Source organism: Enhydra lutris, unplaced genomic scaffold (genome assembly GCF_002288905.1).
Source record: "Enhydra lutris kenyoni isolate GAN:26980312 unplaced genomic scaffold, ASM228890v2 scaffoldscaffold69, whole genome shotgun sequence".
Lineage (NCBI taxonomy): Eukaryota > Metazoa > Chordata > Mammalia > Carnivora > Mustelidae > Enhydra > Enhydra lutris.
In genome coordinates, this window is record NW_019154153.1 from 6,659,738 (window position 1) to 6,672,028 (window position 12,291).

Consider the following 12,291-nt stretch of genomic DNA (forward strand, 5'->3'; position numbering starts at 1 on the left):
CCCCACATCGGGCTCTCTGCTCAGCAGGGAGCCTGCTTCCCTCTCTCTCTCTGTCTGCTTCTCTGCCTACTTGTGATCTCTCTGTCAAATAAATAAATAAAATCTTTAAAAAAAAAAAAAAAAAAGAAGTGCTGCCAGTAATGTGCAATGAGTATTATGAAGGCAGAAGTTCAGGTAATTATGAAAGCAGAAAACTAACTTGATCTAAATCAGGGAAATTTTGAGGAGATATGTAAGCCAACTAAAGGATGAAAGATAATGGAACTATGGGAAAGAGGGAGAAGGTGTGTCCTAGGCAGAGAGGATTATCTGTGCAATATTTGTTCAATGGCTCAAGGCAAATATGAAAATGGCTCAGAGAAGGGACTGAAAGGAGTTCAAAATGCTCAGAGCAGATAGTAGGGAGAGAAAAAGTGAGAAAACAGAAGAGTGAAAAGGTAGTGCAGGTTCACAGCATGGAAGGCCTTGTCGGCCATCTTAGGCAGCAGCTGACATGAGAGATTATGGCCACAGAGTCCACAGTGACTACAGTGGACATGAGGACAGACAGAGACGGGCTCAAGAAGCAGAGTTAAGAAGTTGGTAGTGACCCGTAACTGGGAAGGGAAGCAGAATGAGGAATAAGGACCATTCTGGGGTGTTCGGGATGGGTGTGGATGGTGGTACAGTTTGCTATGACAGGAACACTAGAGAAGAGGCCATTTTGATGAAGGGGAGGAGGAATGGTTGAGGAAGAGGATCCTATGTGACAACTAAGTAGGGATATCTAGTAAGCATTTTATACATGGGTCTAGAGCCCTTAAAACAGGTCTGGATAGAAGCCAACAATAATAAGAATCATCCTAGAGAGAGGAACCAACACCCCAGCAATGAGCCTCACCTGTGGAGGGAGTACAGGGAAGGAATACCAACAGTCAAGGGATGGAGAGAGGGAGTGGAGCCTTCCAAGGGCAAGAAAGCAGCCGTTGTAGGAACAGAAGGTCAACTTCGAGCCCAAGTGGCAAAGAAGGGAAGGGCATAAGGGAAGTTTCAGGAAAGACTTCAGTCACAGTGTTACACACTGTGGGGAGGTCAAGGATGATGAGGGGAAAAAAAAATCCTTAAATAATTCTTACGCACCATTCCTTCCCAAAAGTTCCCCTCCTGCAGATCTCAGTGAGCATTAAAAAAATTAATAAAGAAAGTCCCTCGAGAACAGGATTTAACAGGAATCCTGCAAATTGTATAACATACAGATGGGCTGTTTGGAAAAATTCATATTATGATTCCGACTGTATGATGCACTCGCTCGTTAAAATAACTCCTTTGATGTTACCCCCTTGTCCTTTTCATCTGCTCTGCTGTTTTTCCGTCCCTTTTTCATGACAGGTCTGAGAAACTGTCCGGAAGGCTCGGAGCCTTTCCTTTGCTTGTGCCCCGTGGGCTCACCCCAAGACCATGGTGATTGTCTGTCACACCTTAAGACCTTCCTGCCACAGGAATCTGGGCCCCAGGCAGCCCTCCTCAGACCCAGGCTCCGCACGCCTCGAGCCTTATCAGAGAAGGCAGAACCAAGCCCTAAATGGGCCAAAGAAGAGGAACACAGCAACCTCTGAGCTATGTATTCTTTTCCTCGACACCTGACAAGGTTCAAACTTGTTCCTTAAACTTCTGATTCATGGCCAGATTCCACTGTCTTTGGGAACACAGACCTCCTTCGCCTGTGATGGCTTTAAAGAGAGACTGTTTTATGTCTTGAAATGTAGTATTTATCACATTTGGGGGGGAAAAAAAAGCAGAAAGTTTATAAAATCTTGCTGGCCGTGTCCAAGGTACATTACAGCTATTTTGGGATGTGATCTGGTGTTTTTAGTAAGAATAGGGATGGGGGACAGTTTGCTGGTGGGAGTATTCATGGATTTGCTCTGTCGGCCTCAGACTTAACCTAGGAGAGAATCTGGCATTCGAAAAAGATAGCAGTTTCTCTCTTATCAAAAAAAAAAAAAAAAAAAAAAAAACTTCTTAAAAATGAAAGGCCCATTTCCAATTTTGCTTCAAGGAAGACTGGAGTGAAGTCGGAGATAAAATTATGGTGAGAAGTTAGGACGTGGGGTGGCTTGTGTCAGGGGCCGCATGCGATCAGGATGCAAAGTCTATCTTGCACAAACACATGTGGGAAAGGTGGGGCACAGGGGGATAGGGGAGGGAATGGGAACCCCCATCAGGGGAGTCCGGTAATAAATAGCACAAGATCCCATTCTGCCACACCGCCCGCCATGTCGGAAGTCATCCCAGAGGGAGCTGCCGGTGAGGGCTGTTCTGGGGCCTGTGATGTTTAAAACCATCCAACGTCTCTCTGGAAAGCATCTGTCGCAACTGTTTCAGGCCCCAGGAGCCTGGGGTTGCTGAGTGGGGAGAGTCCAAGGCCAGATCACGCAACCCAGTTTTATTTATTATCGTGTCCTCAATTAGTCACAGAGCTGCCCTTAAAGGGCCTACTGCTCCCAGCTTTACTGCATCCCTTTGAAGCACTGTGTTTCTTTCATCCCCAGGGCCTCGGAATCAGGCCTGGATGAGGTGGGACTGCCGCTGCCTGGGGGAAGGTGCCTGGACAAGCAGGGCTACTGCGGATTTCAGGGCAGATCCAGCACCTGTGAAATTCAAGGGGTAGCAAAGGAGAGTCTGAGCGAGCTGGCGAGGCTTATCTGGGTCCCCCAGGGGAGCTGTATGGTATCCACAGACATGCCCGCCTCTGCCCCAGCCTTGTGGAAACCAGTGGGATCAGCAGGTGATGCTGTTGCTTGAGAGCAACGTTCCCGAGCAACATGCACTTTGCACCTGCAGTTCACTAGGACACCTCTGGAGGTCGCTACACTTGGCCTTCATCTCATGAGAGCATCTGGCGGACTTCTTTCCTTCTCTGCGGTTGTTCAGCCCCTCAGACTGTGGTCAAGGAGAAAACCCCGGTCTGCAGCTGGCATGTCTTTAGCAACACCCCAGGGCCCACACAGTTTTCCTTTATCAGAGAGAGAACGCAGATCTCAGGCCAATGTCATTCGTTCTTTAATTAATAGGGTTTACTTCGATCGCGTTTCTTTCTACCGTGCTTTGCAATTCCTGGTAGCTGGTGGTGTTCGTTTTCTGTTTTCAGAAATGTTATGGATTTTAAAAGTGAGTTGGTCTAGAGGGAATGAATATGCAGATAGCTGTTTAGGTAGGTATGGAGAAAAAAAAAACTTTAAAAGTTAGTTCACAAATCACTGAAGTTGGGAAATAATGTCCTACAAGAAACCTACTGGACTCTAAGATTCTCAAGGGCATCAAAATTGTGGTTATAGTAATTTTTGCAAGATACGCCCACACACAGAATCTAGTAAGAATGTTTCACTCTTGAGGAGACAAATAAATTATTGCTATTGACTGGCTACTGATAAAAGCCAATTAGATAGTCTTTAATATTTTGAAAGTTTCTTTGGGAGGAATCTTAGAAAATCACTTTCAGAAGCAAATGATAAACATCTTCTAACTGTATAATCTTGTATTTTTTCATCCCAAGTATTCTTTCTTTTTTTAAAAGATTTTATTTATTTGTCAGAGAGAGAGAGAGAGAGAGAGAGCACACAAGCAGACCGAGTGGCAGGCAGAGGCAGAGAGGGAAGCAGGCTCCCCACTGAGCAAGGAGCCTGATGCGGGACTCGATCCCAAGACCCTGGGATCATGACCTGAGCCGAAGGCAGCGGCTTAACTGATTGAGCCACCCAGGTGTCCCCATCCCAAGTACCCTTAACTAGTATAATCAACTAACTTCTCAGACTTGCTTCTGTTTTTAAAAATCAAATCTGGCCTCTAAGACTGATACTTATCTCCTCTGAGGAAAGAATCTGAAGGCACAGGAGTCAAAAGCCGTTAGGCCCTGAACAGAAGAGAAAGACCGTGCTCCTGACTTGGTCTTTTCAATCTCATTCTTGGACTTGCAGCACTCACAAAGCATCACTTAAAAACATAAAGGCAATGACCCCCAGGCTGCCTGGAACCCCGAAGCGAATGGTTCCTCCTTTCTTGGACTCCGTATTTTCTATTTTCTCGACAGCTGGGCATTCATCCAACCTTTATTTTTACATAAGCCATAGTGAATGAAAATCTTTTTAGGATAACTTTAACAAGGTCACATAGTGAGTATATTAAAAAGCTTCAATTTAAATCCAGATCTGTATGACAATCTCTGTCCTACTGAGATGAGCTACCTCCTCCACAAAATCCAAGACCACTAAGTCTAAGTTTTGTAATTTATACCTCTCCTTCCTCACTGCCATGTTCAACTGTCATGTCTCTCTTGACTGCAAAAGACTCCTTTTTATTCTCTTGCTTATGTCATGTTTCTCAATGGTGTCCCACGTAAGGGTATTGCCAGATGCTTGAACTCTGGATTGGGTGGGGTCCAATTTCTTGAGAGTGGGCTCCAAGTAGGGAGTGGAAAATCCAATAATCACCATCATAATGATTTCATGTGGCCAAACTCAGAAAACAACCTGCAGAACTACAAAGAGCTTTGGAGATAAAAGACACTGGGGCCTGGTAGAAGAATTTTTGCTCTAAATCCTCAGGGATTAATTACATATTTATTATTATGATTAACTACATATCTTATATAGTTTATATAGATATATATATGATATTAACTACAGAATTATGTTGTATGTGTCCTCTAGCAGACAAGAAACTGAAATGAGGAATGATCTTCTGAAACAGAAGTGACCTGTATTTGGAAGCAGCCGTGTCCAGTGTCACTGAATAGAGAAGTTTGCTGAATGTCAGAGCTGAAATAAGAACACCTTAGAGAGGAGGACAGCAAGACTTAGAGAAGTGGCTTGCCCACAGCTTTATGAGCCACCGTGCAATTGCCATCAATTAATGTGTGGCATATTAAACACACATCAAGCATTAACAAGAAAATTGAGCCTTCAAGGCAAACAGCCATGTGTTAATTTCATCTGTTATGGAGCCGATGGAGTTGATGGGTGAAGGGACATACCAATACATTGTCCAAACATACGCCTGAGCTCTTGTCTCTCCTATCCTCTATAAAAGGCCTCTGGGTCCAGAGTGAATGGACTAAGCAGTAGAGCAGATGTCCAGGGATAAGTAAGTCTCATGCCTGCAAGCTGTATACAATTCCGTCCAGAGCAGAGTAACAACGCACTGGAAGGACAGGTGTCTTCCCCAGATGTCTGGAGGAGAACAGAGACTTTCCTTTGTAGCAGGAGTGGAGGGGCTGCTCTTGGAGCTTCAAAGGAGCCAGATGTGGCTTGGTACATCTTTTCTTGGTCTGTATATTTTCTGGATGTTTATCCATAACAAATGTGGTCTCTCTCTGAGATGGTAAGCTCTTACAGAACGGTGACCATGTGTTTCACCAGCTTCGCTTGACTATCTCTGAATAGCTTTCGATCAGAAAGCTAGGAACTGGGTACACTTTCAGAGGGTGGAGTTTCTCAAAAGTGATCACGTCCTGACTGATGACTGGAGGCTGGCTTAAGCAGGGAGATGAGAGACGCCCAGACACAGACGTTCTTACCCATTCTCCTCCAAGAAAAGCGCACACCCAAGGGCTCCCGAGACTGTCTCAGAGTGAGGGCAGAAAGACACCTAAAATGGTACGTGAACACCAAAAAGCAATAGAAAAAGCAAGATGGGGGGTGGGCGGGGGCTTGTATTTTTCTTTGACCTGAAGGTAGATTTTCATTATTGAGTTTTTGTTTCTTTTAGACCCAGTGCCTGTGAGTCCACGTTTCTTCTCATGACTATCTCCATGCAATACCTAACTGAAAGAGGCCCTTCTGTGAAATCTGTATCGAACCAAGGGGGACAGGAGAGAAGATCCATGTGAAGACCCAGTCTGGGTTTTACCGGTTCTGCATCCCTCCCCTCCTAAGATCACATAGTCCACAGCTCCTTAGGGAAATTGCTCTAAAGTATTATGCAATATTTCAAATTTTCGTGTTCACTTATATCCACTATGATGAGATTTTTGTTGTTGTTGTTACTTATTCAGTGGGAGGACAGTGAGCATTAAATGTATTTCACTCTCCGAGGTCCAAGCTACCTGACTCCTGGCTCTGCCACTTAGCCATTATGTTACCGCAGCAAGTGCTTATGAATCTTTCTAAGCCTCAAACCTCCCAAATCAGATCAGAAAACAAGTCTTGTGGGAGGGACCCTGCCTCATGGGGAAAACTATTCACCAGGAGTAAACAACCAGGCTCTCTGAGAAGAGGAGTCTGGGAACATTGTGCTGGAAGTCCGGCCCTGCGGGGGGAGAGGAGGAGGAAGAAGGGTTCGTTACATACGGGACTCCAATCTCAAAGATGTTGTTCTGGATCAGCTGCTTCCCCAACATGATGATGCTGAGCTGAATGCAGAGCTCCATGAGGCAGCCCCCCGGAGCACACTGCCCAGAAAAGAAGATCACAGAAGACTGGTTAGACCGAATGGAGCTCAGAGAAGAAAGGGCAAGAAGTGGGGCAGGGCAGGGGGCACCGACCCACCACCAGCCAGGCTGTACTTGCCTCTTCCATGCGGTAACCATCAAACACGTAGACGTAGCTTCCAGGTCTGCCCACGAACCTGAAGTCCAGAAGTGTGGAAGAGTTAGGGAAGGAGAAGGCAGGGCTGCTGGAAGGCCTGCCTTCTGAATGGATGAGGCAGTGGCCAATACCCTCGTGGAAAGAACTAGCCAGGATGGGCACTAAATCACCCAGGCATGGGTGTGTACACTGTGTTATCGGCTAGCTGTCACCTGCACCATCGAGGGTTCACCTCTCAACCTGAGTTCCAGGAGACAGGAGCTGAGGCTGGGGCTGGCAAGGGACAGGGGCTGAGGCTGGGGCTGGCAAGGGGCTGGGAAGGTCCCATGTATGGGCATCTGTGACAGTTTCTGAGCCTCAAGACCATGAGGTTTGGATTATCCCTAAGTGTACTATCTGTTCACCTTCTTCCCTAACTAATGTCAAGAACTGAGTTCTGTTCACAGCTCTTCAGTGGGAGCTTCTGATCTCCCAGGAAATGGAGGGGGAGATAGGCCAAAGTCACAAGTAGTGATTCCTGGGATCAGAAAAGAAAAATTCAGACTTCTTACAGAGAATATTCAAAGGCACAGAAACAGCCAGCCTCCTTCCTCCTCCAAGTAGGGTCTACCTTATTGGAGGACAAGAAGACGGAGCAGGTGGGAGGGAGGTCGAGAGGAAAAAGCCAATCACAGAACCAGCCAGGTAATGAGAAGACTCCTTCTTGAACTGTTACCCCTGATCCACTGTGGAAATCCTACCCATCTGTTTAAGGCTCAGCTCAAATCTTTCCTTCTCTGTGAAGTCTTCGGTCTCTGTTCACAGTTAAGTATTTCCCCAACACTTCCTGATACTTCTCTGATGGCAACTCATTACACGGGTTGTTGACAATACCATCTCTTTCAACAGACCACAGATTTATCTAGAGGGTCAGGACCCTATTTTTTGGCCTAGAATATCTATGTATGAAACTTGCTATTGATATTAAATCTAGAGAGAAAGCACTAGTGGAGTATATATTCATTAATATGAACAGTCTCTCTGCTACTCTAATTTCATAAGGGTCAAGGGCAGAGATCCCTAGAAGGGGGTTGTGGTTTTGTCACAAACCTATTTGTAAGAAACTGTCAAATATGCACAATAGTAGCTCTTGTTACAGATGCCTGTTTGACGAGATGTTGGTCTTAGAGAAGCTTTCCTGACAAAGTTAATGCCTACTGGGAAATCTCCTTATAGGCAGCCAACTGATCTGACCATGAGAAATAGTTATTGGAAGTGATTTTACATCTAGACATTTTACATAATACAGAATCTGACCAGATTCTTTGTTGCTGGTTCTTAGAGAATCACCTAAATCTTTAGAATTTCCCCAGAGGATTCTCTTTGTTATTCAAGGTGGGCTCTTGGGACTATACCTAAATTTATGCTAATGAGATTACTCAGGAATGGGGGAGGACATGACACAAAAACCAACTGTGTGAGTGCAGGGTTGGGCCTTTGACCCAGGTAGTAGCAGCCTGACCTCAGGAGCTGAGGGTGGGGGATGGGGGGTGGGGTAGGTGGGGGTGGGTGGGGGGTTGGCCCTGAGCCCAGTCACATGGTGAATGATTCAACCAATCAGACCTGCAACTTTACAAATTCTGGACACAGAGGATTGAATGAGCTTCCTGGGTGGTGGGACACATCAATGTGCCAGGAAACTAGTGCATCTGCAGGACCTGGAAGCTTCTGTTTAGGACCCTCCTAAACCTCACCCTATGTGCCTCTCCCATTTGCTGGTTTGGATTTGTACCCTCTTTCTATAATAAAACTGTAATTGTAAGTATAGGACATTCCTGAGTTCTGTGAGTCATCGTAGAGAATGAGCAGATCTGAGGCGTTAGTGGTTGTAGCCAGTTGGTCTGAATCATGAGTGGCACAGGTACCCCAGAGCCTGCAGCTCGTGTCCGGAGTAAGGGCAGTCTCGTGGGAGACTGTGCCCTTAACCTGTGATGTCTGTGCTAACTCAAGATAGCTAGTGTCCAAAAGGCATTGCAAGACCTAAGAGCCACTCGCCAGACCTGAAATTCCCTCCTATCTCATGCTCGAAGTTGGGAGTCCCAGATTATTCTGAGATTTCCTTTGGAGCCCAGGGTCAGATCCTGTAGTTTCCCTGGTTATCACAATCTGAAAATTCTAATCCAAAATGATGTAACACTAATGCCACTACTTCACAAACAATGTGGTGGGGCTAGAAGAAGGTGTACACTGGCAGTGGGCACAAGCTAACTCTAGCTGGGGATCCAGTCTTAGGGACAAGCTGCCCTTCCATGTGTGACACCACTGTACTCACCTCCCCTTGAAAAAGGCCACATAGAAGATGGGTGAGTAGGCATTGACAAACTTCAGCAAGAAAGCTTTGAGTATCAGTCGTTCTTCAAAAGTCTGTTCTGTTTTTGGAACCTCTGAAAGAGAAGAGCAAAGCTTGTAAGACTGAGAGACAGATTTTTTTTTTTTTTTTAAGATTTTATTTATTCATTTGACAGACAGAGATCACAAGCAGGCAGAGAGGCAGGCAGAGGGAGGGGGAAGCAGGCTTCCTGCTGAGCAGAGAGTCCGATGCAGGGCTCATTCCCAAGACTCCGGGATCATTACCTGAGCCGAAGGCAGAGGCTTAACCCACTGAGCCACCCAGGCGCCCCAAGAGACAGATTTTTCACCTCTTCAGAGTTTTAATCCCAACTACATGAGCTCTCAGCTCTCCTTCTTTCAGAGTAGAAACCAAGAGATCCGTCTCTGGCACGTTAGAATTGAATTAATCTGGGAGGTCCCAAATGGGTTGCCAGGTACTATCAAGCTACAGAAGGCAAAGGGTGTGCACAATCATCACCTTTCTCCCTCTACTTCCCTCCTCTTATGCCATCTGAGCCGGCAGAACTTCTTCCAACCACGCTCACCTCATCAGGGGGGGACTCTGTTTTTTTTTTTTTTTTTAAGATTTTATTTATTTATTTGTCAGAGAGATAGAGAGAGCACAGGCAGGCAGAGAGGCAGGTAGAGGCAGAGGGAGAAGCAGGCTCCCTGCGGAGCAAGGAGCCCGATGTGGGACTCGATCCCAGGACCCTGAGATCATGACCCGAGCCGAAGGCAGCCGCTTAACCGACTGAGCCACCCAGGCATCCCGGGGACTCTGCTTTTAACTGTGCGATTACCACTTCTGTAAGATTCTAGTTGAACCAAAGTCCCTGGTGAAAATGCCTTGTTAACCAATGAACTACAGTCAATAGGCAGCAAAGACGTGTCTTGGGCACCACGACACGGTTCTTCCTTCTTGTGTCTTCATTTCCGACAGGAAAGCCTGCATCTGCACGCCCTCTGGGTAGACCGGGGCACCTTGCATTCACGCGTTCAAATGATGATGGACCATCAGATAAGCGAAACAAACACAAGCCTAATGTCTCCAAATCGGCGGACACAGCCCCAGCGAGTCCTATGAGGTTCAGGCAAAGAGTCAGCCCATAATCCCCCAAGAAGCTTAAGAAACCCTGGGCAGAAACCTCCCTGATGCCTTCAGAAGACTCGAGACCCGGGGGATGCTGTGGTGGACAACGGGGCCGAGTGTTTGCTGGGGATTCATGGATCGTGACAAATGGCTTGGCAAAGATAAGAGGTGACAGGGCTACACTTCAGGGGCAGAAAGCAAGCACAACCCCTGCATTGTGTACTTGAAAGTGTGCCGAGGGCAGGGCAGGGCCAAAGCACCACGACCCTGCCAGCTGGAAGGCACTGTGCCCCGATGAGGTTGGCGCACAGACTTGTCAGTGTCCGCCCACCTGACTCACACGTAGCTTTAGTAGACATCTTTGGAAAAGTGGATGCAAAACTCGGTTTCTTCTCCTGATATTCCCTTCCCGGACCCATCCCCTTATGTACAAATCCTTCACATCCTATCGCAATCAGATCAAATGTTGCCTGTAATCTCCTCCCCGAAGCCTTCCCCGATGACTTCAGAGGGTGGTAATCTCTTTTTCTTCTACCGTATTTTATATTTCTCAGTATTAATGACCTACCTCCATGCCTTCCAAAATCACAACAGGACCTTTTATTGATCTTCTGTCTTAGTTGGGGTTACCTGCTATGTCAAGAAGTAAGTAGTTTGGGAATAAGTAATCTATTTGGGAAGTGCTCCCAGGAAGCCTGGTGAGGGAGTGCGGCAGTGAGACAGAGAAGGGAAGGAGGGCAGCACAGATGTGCTCTGAACAACTGAATGCCACAGGCGACAGGGGCTCAGTTCCCCTGGGGACCTTGTAAGAGACTGTGAAACACCCCTCATAATTATTACCCTGAGGAACGAGCAAGTGCAGTCCCTCACTGGGTGATGGGTACCACTGGACTTGACTCCCTGGCACTTCTGCCTCGTCCTGTGCAGGGTCTGAGCTCACAACTGGAGATCGCCTGTAGGCAGAGAGCTGTGGGGACCCCCAGGGAAGCCAAAGGGACATGTGTGCTATACCTACTTATGCGAGGGGGGTAGCACAGCTCACTACAAAGAGAGACAGCCAAGGTCCAGAGAAGTGAGAGCCTTGCTCTAGATCACACGGGGAGTAAGTTCAGGTTACATAAGAGTTAAGGTCTGAACCCAGATCCCCGTCTCCAAAGAGACACCACCACACTGTGAAATCAGGACCTTGGACTGCTGTTTCCATCACACCTCTTCCTCCACCTCCCCACCCTCCAACCCCGGCTCACAGGATAGGGACCTAAGAAATATTTCTGAGTGTTCAGGTCTCATTCATTGAACCCCAGCTGGGGGCTGCCAGGATGAATGACGACTCTAGCCTTCCTGCAAGGAGCTTTCTTTACCAAGGTCTCTGGGGGAGCCTTTTGCAAACTGCCAGGTCTTTTCAAGACTTAATCTGTGAGTGGCAAGGAATCTTCTCCCCTTTCATCAAGGGGATCTTAGGGAGAAGAATGCAGGATTTCCATGACCTGTTTTCCCACAAAGCACAGAGAGCCCTTCATTCATTTGCAATCTTAGAACACAGTCCCGAGGATGAGAGGTGATGCCCAGGAGCATCAGCGGTGGTCCAAGTGCGAGCAGAGACCTACTGAGGAGACTGTCGCAGGTGGATGTCAGCCCCTGGGAACCCATAGCCCTGGGAGAGGCCTTGAGAACCCCAGAAAGCTTAAGTGCTACTATCTGTGATATCTGTGATAGTGCTACTATCACAATTCTGATCCTGGCCCAGATTTCTCCCTAAGGCCTGGGGAAAAGAGAGCTACTCATCCTCTAGTCATGTCCTAGCCCCCGTGAACCCTAAGAAACATGGCATCACCCTAGGCAGCCAGCAACACTGAAAACGGATTCATTCTCCGGGAGCCTTATCATCCTGAAGCCTACTTAAGTTTGGCTATGCTCTCGAGCAGGCCTAGAGGCCCTGGCAGGCCAAGCTGAACCTACAGAGCACCCAGTCATGCTATTCTGGGCTCAGCTGTATGTTGATAGCAGTGACTACTTGGCTGTTTTGTTCCAGAGATGGCCATAGGGACAGATTTGCGCATCAGACACACCTGACTTCAAATGCAGAGTGTAGTTAGAGGAATGAACTTATAGAGGAAGGGTACCGACATCTCCCTCACAAGTTGTTCAAGACAGCATAGGATGTTGACAGAGCCCTCAGCCGAGGACCAGGCAAGTGCTGGACCTCAATAAACGATAGCTCCTGTTGTCCTAAATAGCGTCCTCCAATGCCGTCATCTCCTCCAAGCC

General features: G+C 47.2%; 1 protein-coding gene across 1 annotated transcript in view; it reads right to left on the bottom strand.

The window, feature by feature from the left end:
• LOC111159787 (anoctamin 2) overlaps positions 1-12,291 on the bottom strand; it is a 329,770-nt gene that overhangs the window by 40,088 nt on the left and 277,391 nt on the right. Inside the window, exons 17-19 of the mRNA XM_022522388.1 lie at positions 8,875-8,986; positions 6,546-6,603; positions 6,327-6,427 (exon numbers count right to left, since the gene is read on the bottom strand). Coding sequence (XP_022378096.1) covers positions 6,327-6,427; positions 6,546-6,603; positions 8,875-8,986 — 271 coding nt within the window. The remainder of the gene's footprint in view (positions 1-6,326; positions 6,428-6,545; positions 6,604-8,874; positions 8,987-12,291) is intronic.